Genomic DNA, 21253 nt, shown 5'->3' with positions numbered 1-21253 from the left:
ATGGGAATTTGTTAAAATTGACATCCCTAGTTTGAAGTCACAGAATATTAATGAGATTGGTTGTCATTGAATATTAATGAGCATTGTTGACACTGATTATTAATGAGCTTTGTTGACAATGAATATTTATGAGCTTTGTTGACAATGAATATTAATGAGCTTTGTTGACACTGAATATTAATGAGCTTTGTTGACATTGAATATTGATCTGATCTTTATGTCTCCTTTAATGTGCATCTGTTTGATTTTCACTTGTTTGATCTTGTTTCACTTCTGCATCTTACAATGCAAAAAGATTTATTAAACCTAAGAATATGCATTTTGGGTAACACTTTACTTGAAGGGGTGTGCATAAGACTGACATGACACCTTCATAATCATGACATGCCAGATGTCATAAATATGAAGCAGGTCTTTATGCATGCTTATGACAACTGTCATTAAGTGTCATTCGCTCAATTATGACATTTTTAATGCAAATATGACATTGTTTGAGATGTCTTTGTTATGACAACTTGACATAAACCAATACATCATAACCTGTCAGTGTCTTTGTCATGACAACTTGACATTATCAAGACAACATAAATTGTCATAAACATGACATAGCAGATTACCTATCAAACTTAAGAAACCACTTAGCTTTATGGGTTAACATTTCATTAAACTGTCAGGTGATTGGTTTTGACATTGGCTGTCATGAGGCCATTATAACTGTGTCATGAATGTTTTTTTTTACCTCAAGTACAGTGGTACAAGTTTAATTTGTCATTAAAATGTTATAATGGCTTCATGACAGCCAATGTCAAAACCAACCACATGACAGTTTAATGAAATGTTAACCCATAAAGCTAAGTGGTTTCTTAAGTTTGATAATTAATCTGCTATGTCATGTTTATGACATAGTTATGACAGGTTTTGTTGTCTTAGTAAAGTCAAGTTGCCATAACAAAGACATCTCACACAATGTCATATTTGCATTAAAAATGTCATAATTGAGCGAATGACACTTAATGACATTTGTCATAAACATGCATAAGACCTCCTTCATATTCATGACATGTGTCATGTCATGATTATGACGGTGTCATGTCAGTCTTATGCACACCCTTCAAGTAAAGTGTTACCGCATTTTCTCTATGCAAAATGTAATTTCTTCTTTTCTTTCTCCTGGTTTTGTTTCATGACTTTGACGCGTGTGAACTGTGTGTGTTTCAGTCTGTTCCAGCATTACTGTTACTCTCGCGGAGGAATGCGTCACACCTCGTACACCTGCATCTGTGGAAGGTACAGCACTATTACTGATGTTCTCTGTGTGTGTGTGTGCGTGCGTGCATGCGTGTGTGTGTGTGTGTGTGTGTGTGTGTGTGAGATAGAATACGAGTGAGTGAGTGAGTGAGTGAGGAGTGAGTGAGTGAGTGAGTGAGTGAGTGAGTGAGTGAGTGAGTGAGTGAGTGAGTGAGTGAGTGAGTGAGTGAGTGAGTGTGTGAGTGAGTGTGTGAGTGAGTGAGTGTGTGTGTGTGTGTGTGAGTGAGTGAGTGAGTGAGTGAGTGAGTGAGTGTGTGAGTGAGTGTGTGAGAGAGTGAGTGTGAGTGAGTGAGTGAGTGAGTGAGTGAGTGAGTGAGTGAGTGAGTGAGTGAGTGAGTGTGTGTGTGAGTGAGTGAGTGAGTGAGTGAGTGAGTGAGTGAGTGAGTGAGTGAGTGAGTGAGTGAGTGAGTGAGTGAGTGAGTGAGTGAGTGAGTGTGAGTGAGTGAGTGAGTGAGTGAGTGAGTGAGTGAGTGAGTGAGTGAGTGAGTGAGTGAGTGTGAGTGAGTGAGTGAGTGAGTGAGTGAGTGAGTGAGTGAGTGAGTGAGTGAGTGAGTGAGTGAGTGTGTGAGTGAGTGAGTGTGTGTGTGTGAGTGTGTGAGTGTGTGAGAGAGTGAGTGAGTGAGTGAGTGTGTGTGTGAGTGAGTGAGTGAGTGAGTGAGTGAGTGAGTGAGTGAGTGAGTGAGTGAGCGAGCGAGCGAGCGAGCGTGAGTGAGTGAGTGAGTGAGTGAGTGTGTGAGTGAGTGAGTGAGTGAGTGAGTGAGTGAGTGAGTGAGTGAGTGAGTGAGCGAGCGAGCGAGCGAGCGAGTGTGAGTGAGTGAGTGAGTGAGCGAGCGAGCGAGTGAGCGAGTGTGTGTGTGAGAGAGAATACGTGCTATACAAAATATGTATAAATGTGAACTCTCATGAACATAGAAGCATTGAAAAAACGTTTACCCATAATGCATCTGTCACTGACCAACTGACTACATTCCTCAACTCTTAAAGAAATAAAGATAGATGATGTTCATTAGTATGTAGTGGATATGGTCAATAATTCTGGTCATTTATTTGAGTTATTTTGTTTGCATGTGAACATGTTATCTCTCCAACAGTGGGAATAACTCCTCCGTCCTGCACTACGGACACGCCGGCTCTCCCAATGACAAAACCATCCAGGATGGAGACATGTGGTGAGTTTATGAGCCGCTTTTCACACACATTACTTTAATAATCATGTTCTGTGTCAGATGTCTTGTTGGTTCATGCTGGTGTACAGTCAGTGTAGTGTTGAATATTTCCAGTAATACTCAGGCTTATGGTCTCGTTATGAGCAGTTGCACACTGACCCCTGGTGGACACGACTTACAAACACACTTTCACTTTCTGCAAGCACATCTTAGAGACATGATTTGAAAATCATGATGGTTGAATTATTTAAAGTAGAAGCTGATTTAACACAATCAGATTATGTGTATGTCCGGCATCATCTGTCTTTAAATCACAGTTGAAAACTAGAACAAGTCTCTGGAAGTACTTGCATCAAAATTCTGTATCCATAAACAAAAATGCATTAAAGTGAATTTCAGTATTTAGTGAAATTCAGAAATGTTCTATGTCATTTATTGCATTAATATCCTGTACATTGAAAAACATGCATTATATGTATGCTAAATGGTTATTGAAATATAAAGTATAATAAAAACTATGGATAAGGAACTGTCCATAAGCTTTATGTGATGTTTGGTGATACTTACTGTTCATTTTAAAATGTCAAAAAAAAAAAAAAAAAAAATAATAATAATAATAATAATAATGAACCAGGGCTACTCAGTATTTGATGATGTCATCAAACCTCATATAATTAAAACAAGCCATAGAAGTGGTTTTAGATTTGGTCCAGGCTGATGCAAAGGGAAAGATTAATCTGAAAACTGATTGATTAATATAAAGATGAAGCTAAACTCTGTGATTGTGTCCTGACAGTCTGTTTGACATGGGCGGCGAGTATTACTGCTACTCCTCCGACATCACCTGCTCTTTCCCAGCCAACGGCAAGTTCAGCGCGGACCAGAGAGCCGTTTATGAAGCCGTGCTGAAGTCCTCTAGAGCCGTGATGGACGCCATCAAACCTGGTACACACTCTAGAGTCACAATACTACAGATCAGGAGCAAAACTGAGTCTTTTACTGACCGAATATATGAATATCAGCAGAACTATGGGCCCTATTTTAACGATCTGAAACGCAAGTATCAAACGCGAAACGCAAGTAACTTTGTGGGCGGGTCTTGGCGCTGTTGCTATTATACCGACGGCATAAATGACTCTTGCGCCCGACGCAAATCTAAAATGTGAAACACACCCAAATTAGCTTCGGTTAAACAGGCGTATGATAATTTGGGTAAATGTGTAAGCTAGATTTATGCCTATTTTTTCACATCTTCATGGACACCACAATGATTTCCCTCATGTGTTAATATTGTTCCTTGTAATTATGTATGGTTTTCTAAAAATGAGAACTGCTGCGTCTGTGTAGATGAGAGAAGCAAAGTGTGTGTGCGTTGTGCTCACGCTACATTATGGCCAAGCATGCGCCCTTAAAATAGCATCTGAACGCGCCACTGATTTTAGACGAGGTTTCTCCTGGTCTGTGGAGGAATTGTTTTCTGGAACTGCAAAATAGCAGCAGGGAACGTTTGCGCCAGAACACGCCTCCTCTTTTCCCTGAACCGCCCCCGGGAGCGCAAGTTCATTCCCTAATTTACCGACATGCGTCTGTGGAGGGAAGAGTCCGCTGTGTGTCGGGTGCAGAATAGGAATGACACAAAGTCAATAGCGCTGGGTGCAAGATAGGGCCCTGAGAGTCACAATATTACATATCAGTGGCAAAACTGAGTCTTTTCTGTCACTAACTTACTGACCGAATCTATTACTATCAGCAGAAAGTCTGATCTACACTAACAGTCGAAGGTTTGGGGTCAGTAAGATTTTTCTCATGTTTTGAAAGAGTCTCTTCTGCTCACCAACTGCGTTTATTTGATAAAAAATACAGTAAAATTGTGGAAAATTATTACAAATTAAAATAGCTGTTGTCTATGTGAATATACAGTAAAATGTAATTTATTCCTGTGATTCAGCATCATTACTCCAGTCTTCAGTGTCACATGATCCTTCAGAAATCACTCTAATATGATGATTTGATGCTCAACAAACATTTATGATTATTATCAGTGTTGAAAACGGTTCATATTTTGGTGGAAATCGTGATTTTTCCAAATTCTTTGATGAATAGAAAGTTTAAAAGAACAGCATTTATTTGAAATACAATCTTTTGTAACATTATAAATATATTTACAGTCACTTTTGATCAATGTAATGCATCTTTGTTGAATAAAATTATTAATTTTGTAATTTCAAAACTGGTATTGAAATTTGAGTTTTGTTATTTAAGAATGCACTTCCTAAAAAGTCAAATAGACACTGTGTGTTTGGTCTAAAGTCGAAGAGAGCTGTACAGTGACCTTTGACCTCAGTGTTTACCTCTAATCCTCCCTTGTCTGGCTTATTCTACTCTGAGCAATGCCTGAGCTTTGTATTTTTTGCTCTTCTTGTGTTGTTTTTGCCTTTTCACGATGACTCGCTTTAGTCCTCATTTGTAAGTCGCTCTGGACAAAGGCGTCTGATAAATGACTAAATGTAATGAGGGTCTCAGCGATGCGTCTGGTGTCCCGCTCAGGTGTGAAGTGGACCGACATGCACCGTCTGGCGGACCGGGTTCACCTGGAGGAGCTGCTGAAGATGGGGATCCTGCGTGGGGCGGTGGAGGAGATGCTGAAGGTTCATCTGGGCTCCGTCTTCATGCCTCACGGACTGGGACACTTACTGGGCATCGACGTCCACGACGTGGGGGGGTATCCAGAGGTCAGTTCTGAGCTTTCACTGATACAACACATTCACACACTTTTTTACTCTATTTTACCCTGTATAATATATAATCCAGTGCTTAACGGTGAGTGATGAGACAAAAATCACAAACAATATGTGTAGTTTGATATTGGAAATTGTTATAAGATCAGTAATTATGTGTTACTATGCTAAAATGTTTAGAGGCCAGATATGATTTTAGATTTTTGTTGAAGATAAATCTTAAAACTTTTTAAAAAACTTTGACCTTTTGTTTATTTCTTCTTCTTTTCCTGCATTTTAACATGTTTCTCTCCATGAAAATGCCATGGTATGGTAGCTTACTAATCTGGTAACACCACAATGTTATACATTAAAACCAAAATCATACAGATTTTATAATCATCAGCGTCGCTGCAATGTGATTTACTCACTTCATTTGATAACTTTTATACTGTACATATGCAGTATAAAACATTTTATCCATTTTGATATTGGAAATTGTTATAACATCAGTTAATAGTAATTATGTGTTACTGCGTCAAAATGTTAAGAGGCCTGATATTATTTTAAATTTTTGTTGAAGATAAATCTTAAAGCTTTTCAAAAAAACTTTTAAATTTATACTTTTAAACTTTATTTTGCTACATTTTAACATTTTTCTCAAAAAGGCCATGGTATGGTAGCTAACAAATATGGTAACAAACAAACACCAAAATGTTATAAACAGATGAAAAAAATCATACAGATGTTATATTCATCAATGTCACTGCAAAGTGATTTACTCACTTCATTTAACAACTTTTATACTGTACATATATATAAATTTATGCACATACATAGTCACTCACATAAAGCCATATACTGTACATATATCAAATCTCTACTGTTTGATGATTTATATTGTCTCCAGATTTAGCTTCAAATTGCTAAACTTCTCAATGAAGACTATTAAACATTACGATTATAAACATTAACATTTTGATTTTCTGTAGAGCTGCTTTGATATGTATTATGACAGGCACAATACAATACATTTTAATCTATGCTTTCATAGTCAAGCTTCTTTATTTCTAAAGCTCAAGGGAAATAGTTTCCTCATGAACTGACTTTGTAAAGGAAGGAATGAATCATTTAAAGGCCTGATTAAAACCAAATGTCGTTAAAAGCAGTGTTTCTCACCCGTGTCCTGAAGACCCTCATCACTGACACACTCATCAGACACACTCAGTCCAACGCTGTGTTCAAATCACATCCTTACACACTCATTCATTATTCCCTACATTACTCCACTAATATAATGAAGACGAGTGAGTGAATCTGGACACTGAGTGAGCCGCTTCTGCATATTGTGTGATTGCTGTTTAATAATTCATTGAAACACAGCAAACTGGCAGCTCCAGTAGTAATGAGAAGATTTATCCTGAACTCTGTCATGGAAAATAGCATGTATAAACCATAATTAAACTATTTAATTATCAATTAAAAGGGAATTTTGATATCAGTGTATGCTATTACACTGGACCAGTTTGGAGAATGGCTGGATGATTGATTCAGCTACGGCGCCATCTCCTGGCAAGATGCTTGAATTCATTCAGTGTGCGACTCTCACAGTGCATTATGGGAATTCTCTGGTCAGGTCTGTGTTAGATGAGGAGGCATAAGGTGCGTCCCAAGTGTCATTTACTCTAAACATTCTAAAAAGAAAAAGTGCACTTTAAGGACTCGGATGATGCACAGTGGCGCAGCCACCATCCCTTTCAGCATCGACTGAACCAGTACAAGATCCGATGTTCGTGTCCTCAAAACTGCCATCTTGGCTGATCCCAAAAGGTAGTTTAGCACTTTAACACACACAATGTAGAGTGCCTTTTTACCAATGTCTTGAAATAATCCCAACTCTGGAGTTTTAAAGCTACAATATGTCAACCTCTTACAATAACAAAGGTTTGGGAACTTTTGGGATATTGTAAGTACACACCTGCAGGAAATATATCACACTGTACAAGTGATTTTTGGATTTTCACGAATGTGCCTCCAGGACAGGTTTGAGAAGCTCTGCTTATGATGACCAGCAGCAGCAGCGGTTATAAGTGTGTGTGTGTGTGTGTGTGTGTGTGTGTGTGTGTGTGTGTGTGTGTGTGTGTGTGTCTGTGTCTGTGTCTGTGTGTGTGTGTGTGTGTGTGTGTTGTCCAGGGCATCGAGCGCGTGGACGAGCCGGGGCTGAAGAGTCTCAGGATGGGTCGTGTGGTGCAGGAGCGGATGGTCCTCACGGTGGAGCCGGGAATATATTTCATCAATCATCTCCTGGATAAAGCGCTGGACTCCCCGACTCAGTGCGGCTTCATCAACAGAGACGTCCTCAATCGCTTCCGCGGCTTCGGCGGGGTCAGAATTATTAATAACATATACATTCCAGTAGATACACAGATACACATCAATTCATAACCAGTCCTTTCTTTAACACCGTATCATTTTTGCTGATAATTTAGTTGATTTGTCAATGTATAATATTATATGCTGTAATGTAAGCATATAAATCATACATTACAGTACATATATAATACACTATATATGTATATTTCTTTTATCTTTCGCTATAATCAAAAGGACTAAAGTTCCATGCATCCAGATTTTATAAGTGATTATTCTGAATTTTTATGCTTTTTCGCATATTATCTTTCATGTAGTGTGTAATAGAGCGTTTGTGAATGTAAAAGTTCTGCAAAGTTTTAAAGATCAACGAATCGATTCTAAACTGCTGAAATGTGTCGTCAGTAATTCCAGTCTCACTTGTAACTAATTAGCATAATGCCAGCCTGTGGTCTTGATTGGCTGAGCAGCGTCTCTTAGCTCCGCCCTCAAACACTGTAGTGTATCTGAGACTGGAAGAGTTTGGTTCGTGTTGTTCGTGTGGAGAAGACGCTGTTTTCTGAGATTGATACGGTAAAACCCACGCCATCATCCCTGTTCGTATCACTGTGATCACGAGCTGAGATTCAGATATGATAATGAACGTTTGCTTTCTGACCAATCACAGCAGAGCAGCTCTCAGAGAGGCGGAGCTTAGAGAGACTGAATCAGTGTTTCAGACACTGAGAGAAAACAGCTGATGCTGAAATTACAGTATATGATGAGATGGGGGAATTAGTGTATATGACAGTATATGAGAAAATTAAATGCAAACATGAATATTGCTGATTGTGTGTGTGTGTGTGTGTGTGTGTGTGTGTGTGTGTGTGTGTGTGTGTGTGTCTCAGGTGCGCATTGAGGATGATATCGCTGTGACGGCTGACGGCGTGGAGCTTCTGACCTGCGTTCCTCGAACCGTGGAGGAGATTGAGGCGTTCATGGCCGAGGAAACGTCCAAACCCTTCAGTCCCATCAGCAGCCAGAAATTCTGAGATTATGATGAAGATGATGATTATAATAATGACACTCCTTTTCCTCAACATATCAGACTTTAAACTTTAAGTAAATGAGTATCTTTGATATTTCATTCTATAAAGGGAAACACACAACATGTGACCGCTTCTGTATGACTTCACTTATGGAAATCAGTGTCAGAAATGAATTACCGGATCATTTATGCTTTCATGTAGCAGCCGTGTAACATTTTCAGAGTTTGATTCTTAATAAAAGCAGCTCTGAACATTATTTAGCCTGACTTAAACTTTACTCAGTTCATTTGCATTTTATCCTCTACACTTTTTGCAAGTTTGTAAGAAAATGTAATGCTTATTTTTAATAAACATCTGATTTTTCTAGCATCATTTAGAATCGTGTGCAACCTTTTATTTACTAATTCATAACATTCTGTCATGTTTAAATCTCATATGAGTTGTTTTTGTCGAACTAAACGTGTGGGAATAGCAGTAAACAGAGACAGAAGAGAGAAATCCTGACACTCAATAATATGACTGTATGAATGAAGCGCTTTTACAGTTCAACGACACAATCACCTTTTGATTTTTACCCAAAAGTGTTCATGCATGATTTGAGCTGAAGAAGTGAAATGTATGACACCATCATCGTCAGAATAGGAGAAAAACTGCTTTCAGAGAGACATGATACAACATGAATAATCATGGTCAATTAAATGGTAAATGGTCAAATAAAGTAAACTGTGACATATTATACCCAAAAACTTTTCATACAGTGAATACCAGTAAAATATATAAAAATCTGCGACCAAAAATGATTCAGACACTTTGAGCTGATCATGTTTTGCTGAAGTGTTTTGTCTTTAATTGCTAATGCTCTTTTTACACACAGACTGAACACAATGAAGCATTGCTTGGTGATTGGTTGAGCTAAACTGGTATTATCTAATTGTGTAGTTAAATTTAACAGCTGACAGATATTCAACATAATTCATGTGTGAGACAGTCTAACAGAAGGACGGACAAAACCAGTCAAATATCAAGAGATCTTGTCATATCTTAATACCATTTTCTATATAGCGAATAAACTGATAATGTGAGAAATGTTGAAGGAGTCTGAATAAAGTTTGACTGTATATTATTTAGAAAAGATGCTACTTGAAAAGATTTGATGCCGCTAACGTTAGACTTTATAGTTCTTCAACACTATAACTCGCTGTAAATCTGGTAACTTTGAGAGACTGGTTGAATAATCTAGAGGAGAAACACGAGTCCTCGGCTGATAACAGAAATACTCTTGATCACTGTGAGGATGATAGAGGACTGAGGGTTTGCTGGATGAAATGTGTGTGTGGATTGTAACTTTATGTCTCATTATATACACACTTCATCATTTAGTGTTGTTTTGTTTCTTTAGTGTGTTTCCAGCAGTTCAGTTGTGATTCTGCTCTTCTCTGAAACCTTCAACTCTTCTCGGAAATATAGAAAAATATGTTTATTGGAATGATGTTTCAGTTTAAAGTAAGACGGACACTCCTAGGTACAGTATGTTGGAGATCTGGTTGTGTCAGATGTTAATGTGTTATTGTGTGTTTTATTCCTGAATGAATGGTGCCATTGAAACCAGAGGACTGGTAGAGCCGGATCGATGTCAAACCTTCTGAACCTGATCTAAGTTTATATCAAATACATGATGAAAAATCACATGGGGTCAGGATGATCATTGAGGTCAAGATATTTTAATATGCTTTATTCTAATAACTATATATATATATATATATATATATATATATATATATATATATATTAGAGGTGGGCATAGATTAATTTTTTTAATCTAGATTAATCTAGATTAAAATGGCTCATTTGAATTCTGCCGAAGGCATTCAGAATATGTGTGCTACCCAAATAATGACTATAAAAGTAAGTCTTTGAGAACGGGTTTCTCAAGCCAGGTGGCGCATTAGACCAGGGGCTCATCTCCTGTTTCCACAATGCATCACAAACTGCTTGAGAAAGCTGTTCTACTCATAGACTGTAAAGGTTACTACTGTACTGTTACCGTACGTAGGCAACATTAGGTAGGCCTATGTTTTTATCAACTACTATAGGCTATCAATTAGGGATGGGCGATATGGCCTAAAATCTATATGATATACATTGCAGCCTCTTGCGATAACGATATACAGTATATTATAATAAAACCATTTCAGAACAGGTTACACAGACCCTGCTAAACAACTGCTAAATGTATTTTTTTTAAAGGGTGTATGTAGTTTTGAGAACATATATTGTGCAAAACTGTAAGTATACAACATAATTTTGCAGATAAATCAAATTTAAGTACACTAGCTGCAGAGACTTAAGTAAGGTCTAATGTTTATTATAGCTTGGAGCTTATGAAACCCCAAATTTAAAGTTAGAATATTGTCTAACTGATGTCTTTTCAGTTAAAAAGAAACACAGCAACGATTCTTAAAATCGGGCGTAGACAGAGATTATGTGTTAACGTTACACCTACTGGAATGGGAATAATATGCGCGCGCTGGTATTCAGTGATATCATGTTTCGTTTTGAATTTGAGGTGGTAGAACGGATTAGTCGTGTGTTAACTTACCGAACCGTTACCCCACACACTCTGTCTATAGTTTCCTGCTGTTTGTCGGACGGCTTAAATCCGAACCAAGTCCAAATAATGGATGTTGCAGCAGCTTATACTTTCAGCCGTGTATGCGTTGCGGCCGGGTTTACCTCGCGGCCGCGGGTAGATTGCGTCATCATAGCTTGTGTAGAATAGAGCCATCTCCCAACCCAACTTGGGGAATAGATTAACGGCGATATTTTTTTTATCGCGCGATAAGAGTCTCGCGTTAACGCAGCGCGTTAACGCCGAAAACGGCCCACCACTATATATATATATAGGGGAGACCGGGGACGGTTGTAACACGGGGTTAGTTGTAACACTACCAATTCCACCAATCAGGGATAAGATAGGAGTTATGTGGCAGTTTCAGTTTCCTCAGGCTTTCTTTACGATCGCACACGGAGGTTTTCAAGTCTGTGTTGCAATCTCTCCTGAAGCTACCGCAGAAAATCACATTTTTAGGTAAAAAAGTAAAAAAAAGTGAAAAACATAACAAAATATTATTTTGTTTAGTACTTCTACCGTTGTAGATAATGTTGTATGAGTTATATCAGGTCAAACTGTAGTTTCTATAGTAAAGAATGGTGTATCAACCTCCTACTAATTTCAAAGCACCATGCTAATACAGCTAGTTAAACAATAGTGACAGTGGCGGGGTAGGTTGTAACCAAGCGGCAACCTCCCCGTCTCTCTCTTGAAACCAACACGGAAGTGAGTTAAACTGCAATTCATTGACTGGCCGCTTGGCCTGGCTGCAGAAGTGAGTCAAATCTGTATCTCCCTCATGTCAAAATTACCAACTTTACAGCAGAAAAAAATATGTTTACAGCCTGGATCTCTATGTGGCTTTGGTCTATACAGCTAATTGTGCCCTTCATAACAACTGTGAGGGGGGTGAAATATTTTATAACTCGTCCGTTTAGTTGATAATATTTAAATTTAAGGGTGTGGCCAGTGGCCACTTGAGTGACAGATGGATTGCCGCTGTCAGTGCTAGCCGTTTGTCTGCTGTTACTAGCCGTCACTTGCCGTCACTTCACCTCAGCAATGTTAGCTGCTGAACTTGCCATCTCTGCAGTGTTTGTGCTTTTTTTCGGGATTATTTCATACAATTTAATACTTGGGTACAAAGCCCACGTCTTTGGATTTCGTCGTTATCGTTCGAGACAACAACCAGCGCTGTATTTCAGTTGTTTTCCTCCGTGAACCTGTACTAATGGATGTCTGACAATTTCGTTGCTTTTGGGGGTTTTCAAATTTAAAACGTCAATACATGCTCGTTCGTTCTGCTCTCACGGAACAGATGGATTATAATATGCTTATGTACCGTCAGATGAAATCATGCGGGCGTCAGCGCTTTCTCCGTCCATGCAATAAATGCACATGAATGAGCGCGGATTTTCTAGCGCATTTACTTGCTCTTCAAAGGCAATATATCTATGGTTTAACCCATTTGAGAGACGGCCAAAATCAGAATCTAAAATGGACTGAATAAGCTCTCTACGAACTTGAGTGATGCCGCGCTGACGGACCATGAAAGAGTGACGGACATGTATGCACATAAATCACTGTCACACACAAACACTCTCGAAGTAATACACAGTCTCACTTGTAGCCATGTCTTTTAACTATTATAATATTTCGAAGGGCAAAAATAGGAACGTTTAATTGGCTTTACATCATCAGCTAACTCGATCACGTCGAGCTAGGTGATTTCAGATAGCCAGGCCAGGCTCCTCAGCTCCACTCACGCCCCGCCTGTTTGCCTATTTTCTGTTATCCGGGAGTGACGCAAGGCCAAGATGGCGACGGCCGGCTCCGCCCACTTTAGGCTTCAAAAATGCTCTTCAGAAACCTACGGGTGACGTCACGGACACTACGTCCATATTTTTTTACAGTCTATGGTTGTAACACGTGTTTTGAAAGTGACCTTAATTTTTATTGGACCTTTTATGCAAACTCAATTTAATTTGTAAATGATAAATAACATATTTAAAAGCAGGTCAAAGTTAAATAAATACCAACACATACACTGCAAAAAAAAAAATTTCTTACTTAGTATTTTTGTCTTGTTTCCAGTCCAAATATAAAAAAAATCTTAAATCAAGATGCAGTTTGCCTATCAACTCGCGGTGGAATTCAACATACAGCATCCACAAACCTAGGATGAGAAGAACACACAAAATATGCACATAGCCTACATTCCCCATATTCACACATATTTTATTGATTTAAAATAAAAATGTTGTTAATAAAAACCATTAGTTTTTGTGCATTTTGTCTGTTACAACTAACCCCAGTATGTGTTACAACCTACCCCAGTAGTGGGGTAGGTTGTAACAAAGGACCACCTTGTATTCATGATCATCTCACAAAGTCTTTGATATATTTGAAGAAATGTAAATTGTTGCCATTTGTAGTAGACAAATATGGGTACTTTGCCTAAAAGTTTCAGACGTGTAGCTAAAAAAAAAGGTCGTTTTAGGTGCTGAAGAAAAAAGTGTTACAACCGTCCCCGGTCTCCCCTATATATATATATATATATATATATATATATATATATAGCCTATATATATATATTTCACACAGTATATATAGTCCGTCTGGGATTGGGTTTGATCATTTCTCAGTAGTTTGGGAGTTTGGGACACATCTGAATAAAGCTTGTCATGGAAACATTGAAGGTTGAGCTGTTTTATCATTGAGCTCCTGTTGTAGTCGACTCGCTGCTGAATTTAGTTCATCATTATTACAGATATTCTCTGCTTTTTATTAAACAGGATCAGTGTGTTTTAAACATCATAATCTTGATGCTGAAACTGACATCTATTTAATCTCAAATGTGTTGGGTCAGAATTATTACTAACAAATCATATATTCCAGATACACTTGATGGAGATTTACGGATTCACATCAATTCATAAGTAGTCCTTTCTTTCACATCATATCATTTTGTTGATGATTTGTAAATATATAATATTATACACTATGATTGTATGCATATAAATCATACATTATTAATTTATATTCTATATTTTTTATCTTTGACTTTATAATCTAAAGCAGTTAAGTTATTTTTCATTCAGATATTATGAATACACAGTTCTGAATGGAGTTTCTGATTTTTCTAGCATCATTTAGAATCGTGTGCAACCTTTTATTTACTAATTAATACAATTCTGTCATGTTTAAATCCCATATGAGTTGTTTAATTGTCGAACTAAACGTGTGGGAATAGCAGTAAAGAGAGACGGATGAGAGAAATCCTGACACTCAATAATATGACTGTATGAATGAAGCGCTTTTACAGTTCAACGACACAATCACCTTTTGATTTTTACCCTATAAAGTGTTCATGCATGATTTGAGCTGAAGAAGTTAAATGTATGACACCATCATCATCGTCAGATCTTACTGCTGTTTTAATGATACTGAAGTGTAATCTTGGCACACAGTTTTGGAGATTGTCTTTCCTCATTCCAGTAGATTCCAGCTGTACTTGTTTCCACACGTGTAAAGCAATAGTTTGAGGCTGTTACTGCACTAAGATTGCTGTTGAGTCTCCTGACTTCTCTTTGTCTCTGGTGTCAGAGTGTTTTGCCCAAAGCTATGGAATAAATTGACACCGTCTATCAGAACAGCAACTACAGTATCTGAGTTTAAAACTCTTTTGAAAACCTGTTTGTTCGCTTGTGCTTTTAATGTCTTGTGAATGTTTATTTTCATTTGGTGTTAGACCAAGGCAATTTTCTACAGCACTTTGGTCAACCAAGGTTGTTTTAAATGTGCTTCATAAATAAATGAAACTTGAAACTTCTCTTTAATGAACTTTACAGTAAATCAGCAGAATAAAGTGAGTTACTCAGTCTTCTCAGTTACTCACTCATATATATATATATATAGTTAAAAGCAAGCAATAGCCGTCATTTCACCGTCTGGTTAACTATAGACCTGATACATTCCGGCTATGAGTAACACACTTCTAGCCAAAATAACCTTGAATTTGTTTACATGTCATATTTGCCAAAATAACTTGCGTGATTTATGATATTCCATGTAAGTGTGACCGGTCTCTGTCGGGACTCTGCGTTGTGTTATAATGAAGGAGACCGGACAACAGAAAATTCACGGACCGGATTTTATTCTGTATGAATAAAAATAAAAGATCACTGCAAGCTCGAGTCTGTGGCCTTCTTTCACATTTCAGCCTCTCTTCAGTCGCATTTACCGCGAACTGACACAATTTACTCATTTTGATACATTTGAGTTTCTAAAATAAACAACTCAATATTGTTTAACATTTCATAAAAAAATAAAGCATTTTACAGAAATTAAAAACAATAGAAACAGAAACATGAAAATGAACATACCTGTATGAATAAAAATAAAAGATCACTGCAAGCTCGAGTCTGTGGCCTTCTTTCACATTTCAGCCTGTCAGTGAAAGGCATTATTTTTTAGCCAACAGAGCTTGCACACTCATGTTTACATTAATGATTTCTCTTCAACAATACATGCTTTAACTCATAACATAATTCACACAAATTTCACACGTTTGAATACGATTAAAGTGCATTTCAGAACAAATTACATGTGTTAAACAAAAATCATTTCAAACTTTTCAGACAGAGCGTCAATAAAACCCACCTCTCTTCAGTCGCATTTACCGCGAACTGAAGGAGAGCAACCGGAACCGGAACATGACAGAACATTGCAAAGAGTCTTAAAGGAGCCACGCACCGTATTAAACAAAACTGAAAAATGACCGTGTAACCATAGACATATGACATCTCAATTAATAGAAGAATAATCAATATAAATCAATATTAGAAGAATAAATAAAATTCCAGAATACAAAATAATTAAAGAAATATAAGAAATGATAATAAGAAAGGGAGATTTTGAGTGAAATTAATTAATAAATATGACATCTGTTACATAAGCAAAGTCAACAGTGATTACAAGGTGTTTGTATTAATTTCTTCACTCATTGCATTTCATTATCTAATTGATGACTAGTCTATTTTTGGGCTGTTGTTAGACATCAATTCAATTTTCACTGACAGCCCAAATTTTGCCTCTGGTATCGACAGCACGATTCATTCAGAAATAAAACACACATTTAACATCTGACACAACCAGATCTACAACGTACTGTATCTAGGAGTGTCTGTTATCATTCCAATAAACATATTTTGCATTCGAACAATGCTTGTCATTTTCAAGGTTGAGCTGTTATATCATTGAGCTCCTGTTGAAGTCGGATTGGCTGCTGAATTCAGAAGATGGTCAAAGGGTTCATAGTTGCTACCAGTGGTGTGAAGTAACGAATTACAAATACTCACGTTACTGTAATTAAGTAGTTTTTTCTTTTTTTTGGGGGGGGGGGGGGGGGGTTCAGAAATTGTACTTTTTTGAGTAGTTTAAAAATTGTGTAATTTTACTTTTACTTGAGTACATTTTAAGTGATGTATCGGTACTTTTACTCCGGTATTTTCCTTCTGTTTGTGGTTGTTACTCGTTACATGCTTATTTTAATTTTATTTTTATCCATCAACATGATTGGATCGAGTAATCGGTCTCGTGACTGTTATCAAATCAAATTAAGCATAGAAAACTGTAACTCAATTCAATCCAGACATCAGCGTCTTTCTCTAATATGCTAAAGCACATTTCACATTTCTGCCTACTATGATATTTATATAGGCTGGCCTGTCTACAGGGCCTAACATTTGGTGTGAGGTTGGGGGTATTGCGTGACGAGTTCATAATGCGGTGAATTCACGCTCCCATTTACTTCACAATCCCAGATAGTGATGATATAGTAACATCATTGACAGTAGTGACAGTCAAAAGAAAGTTTTTCCCCATGCTCACCCTGCAGCCATGCTCCAAACAACCCGCCATGTCCCACAGGTGAACACACACGCTAATATACACACCACACCCCCTTATGGTGCCATAGTTACAAATGACGTCACACCGCTCATGCACATACACATAAACAGTATAAGGAAAGAAGAAATATCACAAAAGACTAATCAAACCCAATGTATGGCTCCTACACAGTGCTTTGGATTACTGTAGTTGACATGAATGTATATGGTTATCATTTTGTGGCAAATACAGTATTACAGTAAAATACCATATTTTACATGCACCATGGTTTCAGTTTCATAATCATGTGGACAAACCAGTCCAGACAGACACGTGTAGATCTGGGCACTGAATCAAATATGTGCTGGACTGAACAATAGATCCTGTCATCTTCTGTTCAGCTTGTGGGGAAGAATGAGCTGGTGAATAAGAGGTTTTTTAACAGGACCTTCATAATCCTTAAACACCAGCGCAGACTAGAAATGGCAAGAGTGAGAGGCATGTATGATAATATGGTATTTATAGAAAACCCAGTAGAAAATGCTGAACAAAGAACGGCAAGGAGAAAAAAAGAAGAAAAAACACACAGAATGAAACAGCTGAACCAACACCCAGATATTCTCTTCCAAATTTTTGGTGAAGAACATCTGCAGGTTCTGCTCTTCAGACCCACAAATGACAGCTGGTGGATAAGAATACTTCGAGATCAATATCCTGGCATCTCTGCTCAGTGGACTTTCAAACATGCTGATAACCAGCCGATTCGGCATGTGATGAATCTCTCTGGTAAACCGGCTTTATTGGAAAGGTTCTGTGATCAGTTTCAAGAAAACTGGGCGAGGATGACGAGGAATGTCAGTGAAGTTGAAGCGCTGAATGCAAGAATAACAGAACTTAAATTAGTAAACAGAAGACTCAGACAACAACTTCAAGAAATGAGACAAACATGAGGTACAACATTCAATACAATCATATTCTTTTAAAACAGCAAATATGGTAGAAATGGTTCAAAATCTTCATAAAATAATCTTATTCATTTCAGACAAATATGAGTTAAGTGGTGTTTGTTTGGTTTATCTGTTGCTTCCATATTAAAAATGTCTTTAAAAGTTGTTCTCCACACTAAAACTTTACTCACGAATTAACAAAATGTGAAAAAAAATGTTTTGGCACCATGCACCATAATTATTCAACAAATCATTAAACTGAGTCAAGCCATTCAGGACCATAGCTAAATAAACATTAACAAAAATGACGTGGGGAAGTTACTTATTATGATCCATATTCTTTCATAAAGTTAAATGAATGCTGAGAAAACTCACATCATGTACATTCAAGACTAATGCAAGAGCAAACTATTCACTAACATGAGTCAATAAGTTCTGAATGAATCATTATTATTAATGTGTACGAGTTGTTTCATAAAAACAGCTGTTCTGTTTTACTGGGAAGTGGTTTATGTTTGCTCTGTAATAATAGATATGAATCATGAATATAACAAGTTTATTTGTTTCATCTCTTCCATCCAGCGATCATGTTTTCACCTGACGGGAACCCTTGAAGACCTCAAGATCTGCTGCTTTTGACCAGATTTAAAATATGAATTTATTGTATATTTTCTGTCATATATTAAAGACAGACAACTGTGACAAACCTGTGAAATCTGTCTCACAGCTGTCAAACTTTACTCTATAGTGAATATTTTCCATGGTGTGGTTATTGATGAAAGTCAATTACTGTATAATCACGCTTAACCTTAATATCTGAAAGATTATGGTATGTGGGCAAACGAACTTGTGAAACCTTATAAAAGCACAATCTTATTTTCACTTCTTTTAACACTCTTGTGGCAGGACATGATGTCACACTATATGGGGTAAGTTGTCACAGTGGATCCTGCTATTGAACTACTATAATATATAAGTGGAGTTTTACTGTGTTCAGGTGTTTTTTCAACAACTATTATTACATTGCTCTGTGGAATCCTAGATTCTGATTGGTCAATCTCACCATCCACTGGTACGTTATTCATCGATAACTCGATTAAACTGATAACAGGCTCATCCGGGTCACTGAAGTCAGCGCTGTATACGCTCACTAGGAACGTTTTTTCTTTGTGAAAGTTTTGCATTTGGTGACCTAATAAAATATTAAAACTCAAATCAATATTTTGTGTACAGTTATTTAATTATATCCAGGTATTGCAGACTCGCTCTCTTGTTTCATACAAACGCAGCTGCTGCAACTATTGTTTTGTACACTAATGGATTATAAGATAGCAAACACGTACGATTTTAAATCTTAAATCTTGTTGATTTTCATCTCAAATCAATATCTTTTATCCCCATAATTATTTATGTTGTGAAATACCGTCTAATAAGTAGTTTGACTTTATATCCTTTAAATATCCTTTGTAATTTACCGCTTGCTAGCAACGGCTCTCTCCGTAGCCAGGAACTTTGCATTTAAAGAGCTAATAACATATTATGACTCAGATCAATATTTCATGTCGAATTATTACTGATGTGGCAAATAACCATGTAATAAGCGGGATAAAGTACATCTAGCCGGTTGTTATCTCAGAATAAACCCCTTCAGGCTGAAGGAAGAACTGATCGTGATCCTGTCTGGGTTTATATTAAAACTCACTTAATAAAACATTTCACGTATATCTCTAAATCAGCTTTTTCCACCATAAAACTGGCAATGTTCTTATTCAGAAAACATGCATTGCCTTTCATAACACACTGACCTAAAATAAAATAAAAAAAATTAAAGTTTCAATGATTTTTTACATAAATCAGTATTTCATTATAGGATAAGAATAACATATTTTCATTTACCTGACTTTATTACATTATATGTAACAAGAATGAATGAGAAATACAGCCATTTGTTTTTGTTTTTTATATATTTTAGCACAGTAATTTCAATTTCAAAAAATCCAAAAGTTGAAAAGAATTCCTGAAGCAGCAATAATTACAACACACACACACACACACACACACACACACACACACACACACACACACACACACACACACACAAACACACACACACACACACACACACACACACACACACACACACACACAAACTATCAACAACATGTCTAGTATAATATTATTACCAGTGTAATAACTTTTTAATAGTATGGCTGCTGCCACCACCTTTAATTATTTAAACCAGTTTTGGACCATTTGTAATCTAGATACTGAAGAATTGTTTATTCACAAATACAGGAGTTACAATACTCAATTCTAGAATAAATAAAAGCATGGATCGCAGTTTCAAAGTGTTTAAAAGAAAGAACATATTACGCCTTGGGAGTATTGGAGCATGCAAATATTAGAGCATGCAAATAGCCAGTTTTACATCCACCTTGTGGAGGTAAATTTCATATTGTGTCGTCATTTGCATTAAGGCACGTACTGAAGTGATATTTGCTGTAGGTGAGAAAGTCTCTTTGTAATATACACCCATCATTTGACTATAGCCTTTAATTATTTTTTTTTTTTTTCTTGTTCCGTTCTGAATATCATTAAATTTAAAGGATTTGTGTGGAATATTTTGAGTGTATCATAAAATCAGAATAATTCTCTCGGTTCAGTGATTCCCTAGTTATCTTTTGATTTAATTTTTTTTCATTGTTCTAATCAGGTCAGACAAGTAAAATTCTCTGTGTCTTGTCCCTTAAATTATATATATATATATTAAGGGGTGGAACAGTATACAGAAGTCACGGTTCGGTTCATGCCTCGGTTCAGACATCACGGTTCGGTACAATGGAGGGAAAAGCAAAACAGAAATGCAGAAGGCTTGTGCATGTCTCAGGCTGGACCACCAAAGGAAAATAAATTACTTAAGCCTTGTATTTTTTAAATAAGTTTTATTAATAAAGTAAAGGCATAGAACCAGTTTATTTGTAGTGCACTGACAATAGTTTTATATAAGAAGTTTATTAATTAAATTACTAAAAAGACAAAAAGACCTTGAGATATGTTTGGTAATTGTACCTGAATGAATTGAACATTAATTTGCTACATTTCAGATTAATATATTTGTTTTCCTTAAAAATTTAAGTAACTTAAAACACATTGCAGTTTGAAAGATGTCCTGCATAAACAAAATGGCGGAGTATAGGTGCCTTCACATGCTATG

General features: G+C 36.9%; 1 protein-coding gene across 2 annotated transcripts in view; it reads left to right on the top strand.

Moving 5' to 3' along the window:
• Positions 1-21253, top strand: part of pepd (peptidase D) — a 152805-nt gene that overhangs the window by 75896 nt on the left and 55656 nt on the right. Inside the window, exons 10-15 of one of the 2 annotated variants that reach the window (XR_014030587.1) lie at positions 1219-1287; positions 2400-2477; positions 3271-3419; positions 5022-5206; positions 7385-7576; positions 8449-8941. Coding sequence is in view for 1 of the 2 variants with exons in the window: in XM_081371953.1 (XP_081228079.1) it covers positions 1219-1287; positions 2400-2477; positions 3271-3419; positions 5022-5206; positions 7385-7576; positions 8449-8592 (817 nt within the window). In the remaining variant the exon portion in view is untranslated. Of the gene's footprint in view, positions 1-1218; positions 1288-2399; positions 2478-3270; positions 3420-5021; positions 5207-7384; positions 7577-8448; positions 8962-21253 lie in introns of those variants that run through there. The other variant, XM_081371953.1, reaches the window with a different exon arrangement.

The sequence above is a fragment of the Scardinius erythrophthalmus genome (genome assembly GCF_964197995.2).
Source record: "Scardinius erythrophthalmus genome assembly, chromosome: 8".
NCBI lineage: Eukaryota > Metazoa > Chordata > Actinopteri > Cypriniformes > Leuciscidae > Scardinius > Scardinius erythrophthalmus.
The sequence above is the reverse complement of the archived record's forward strand: the minus strand, read 5'-3'. Positions and strand labels throughout refer to the sequence as shown.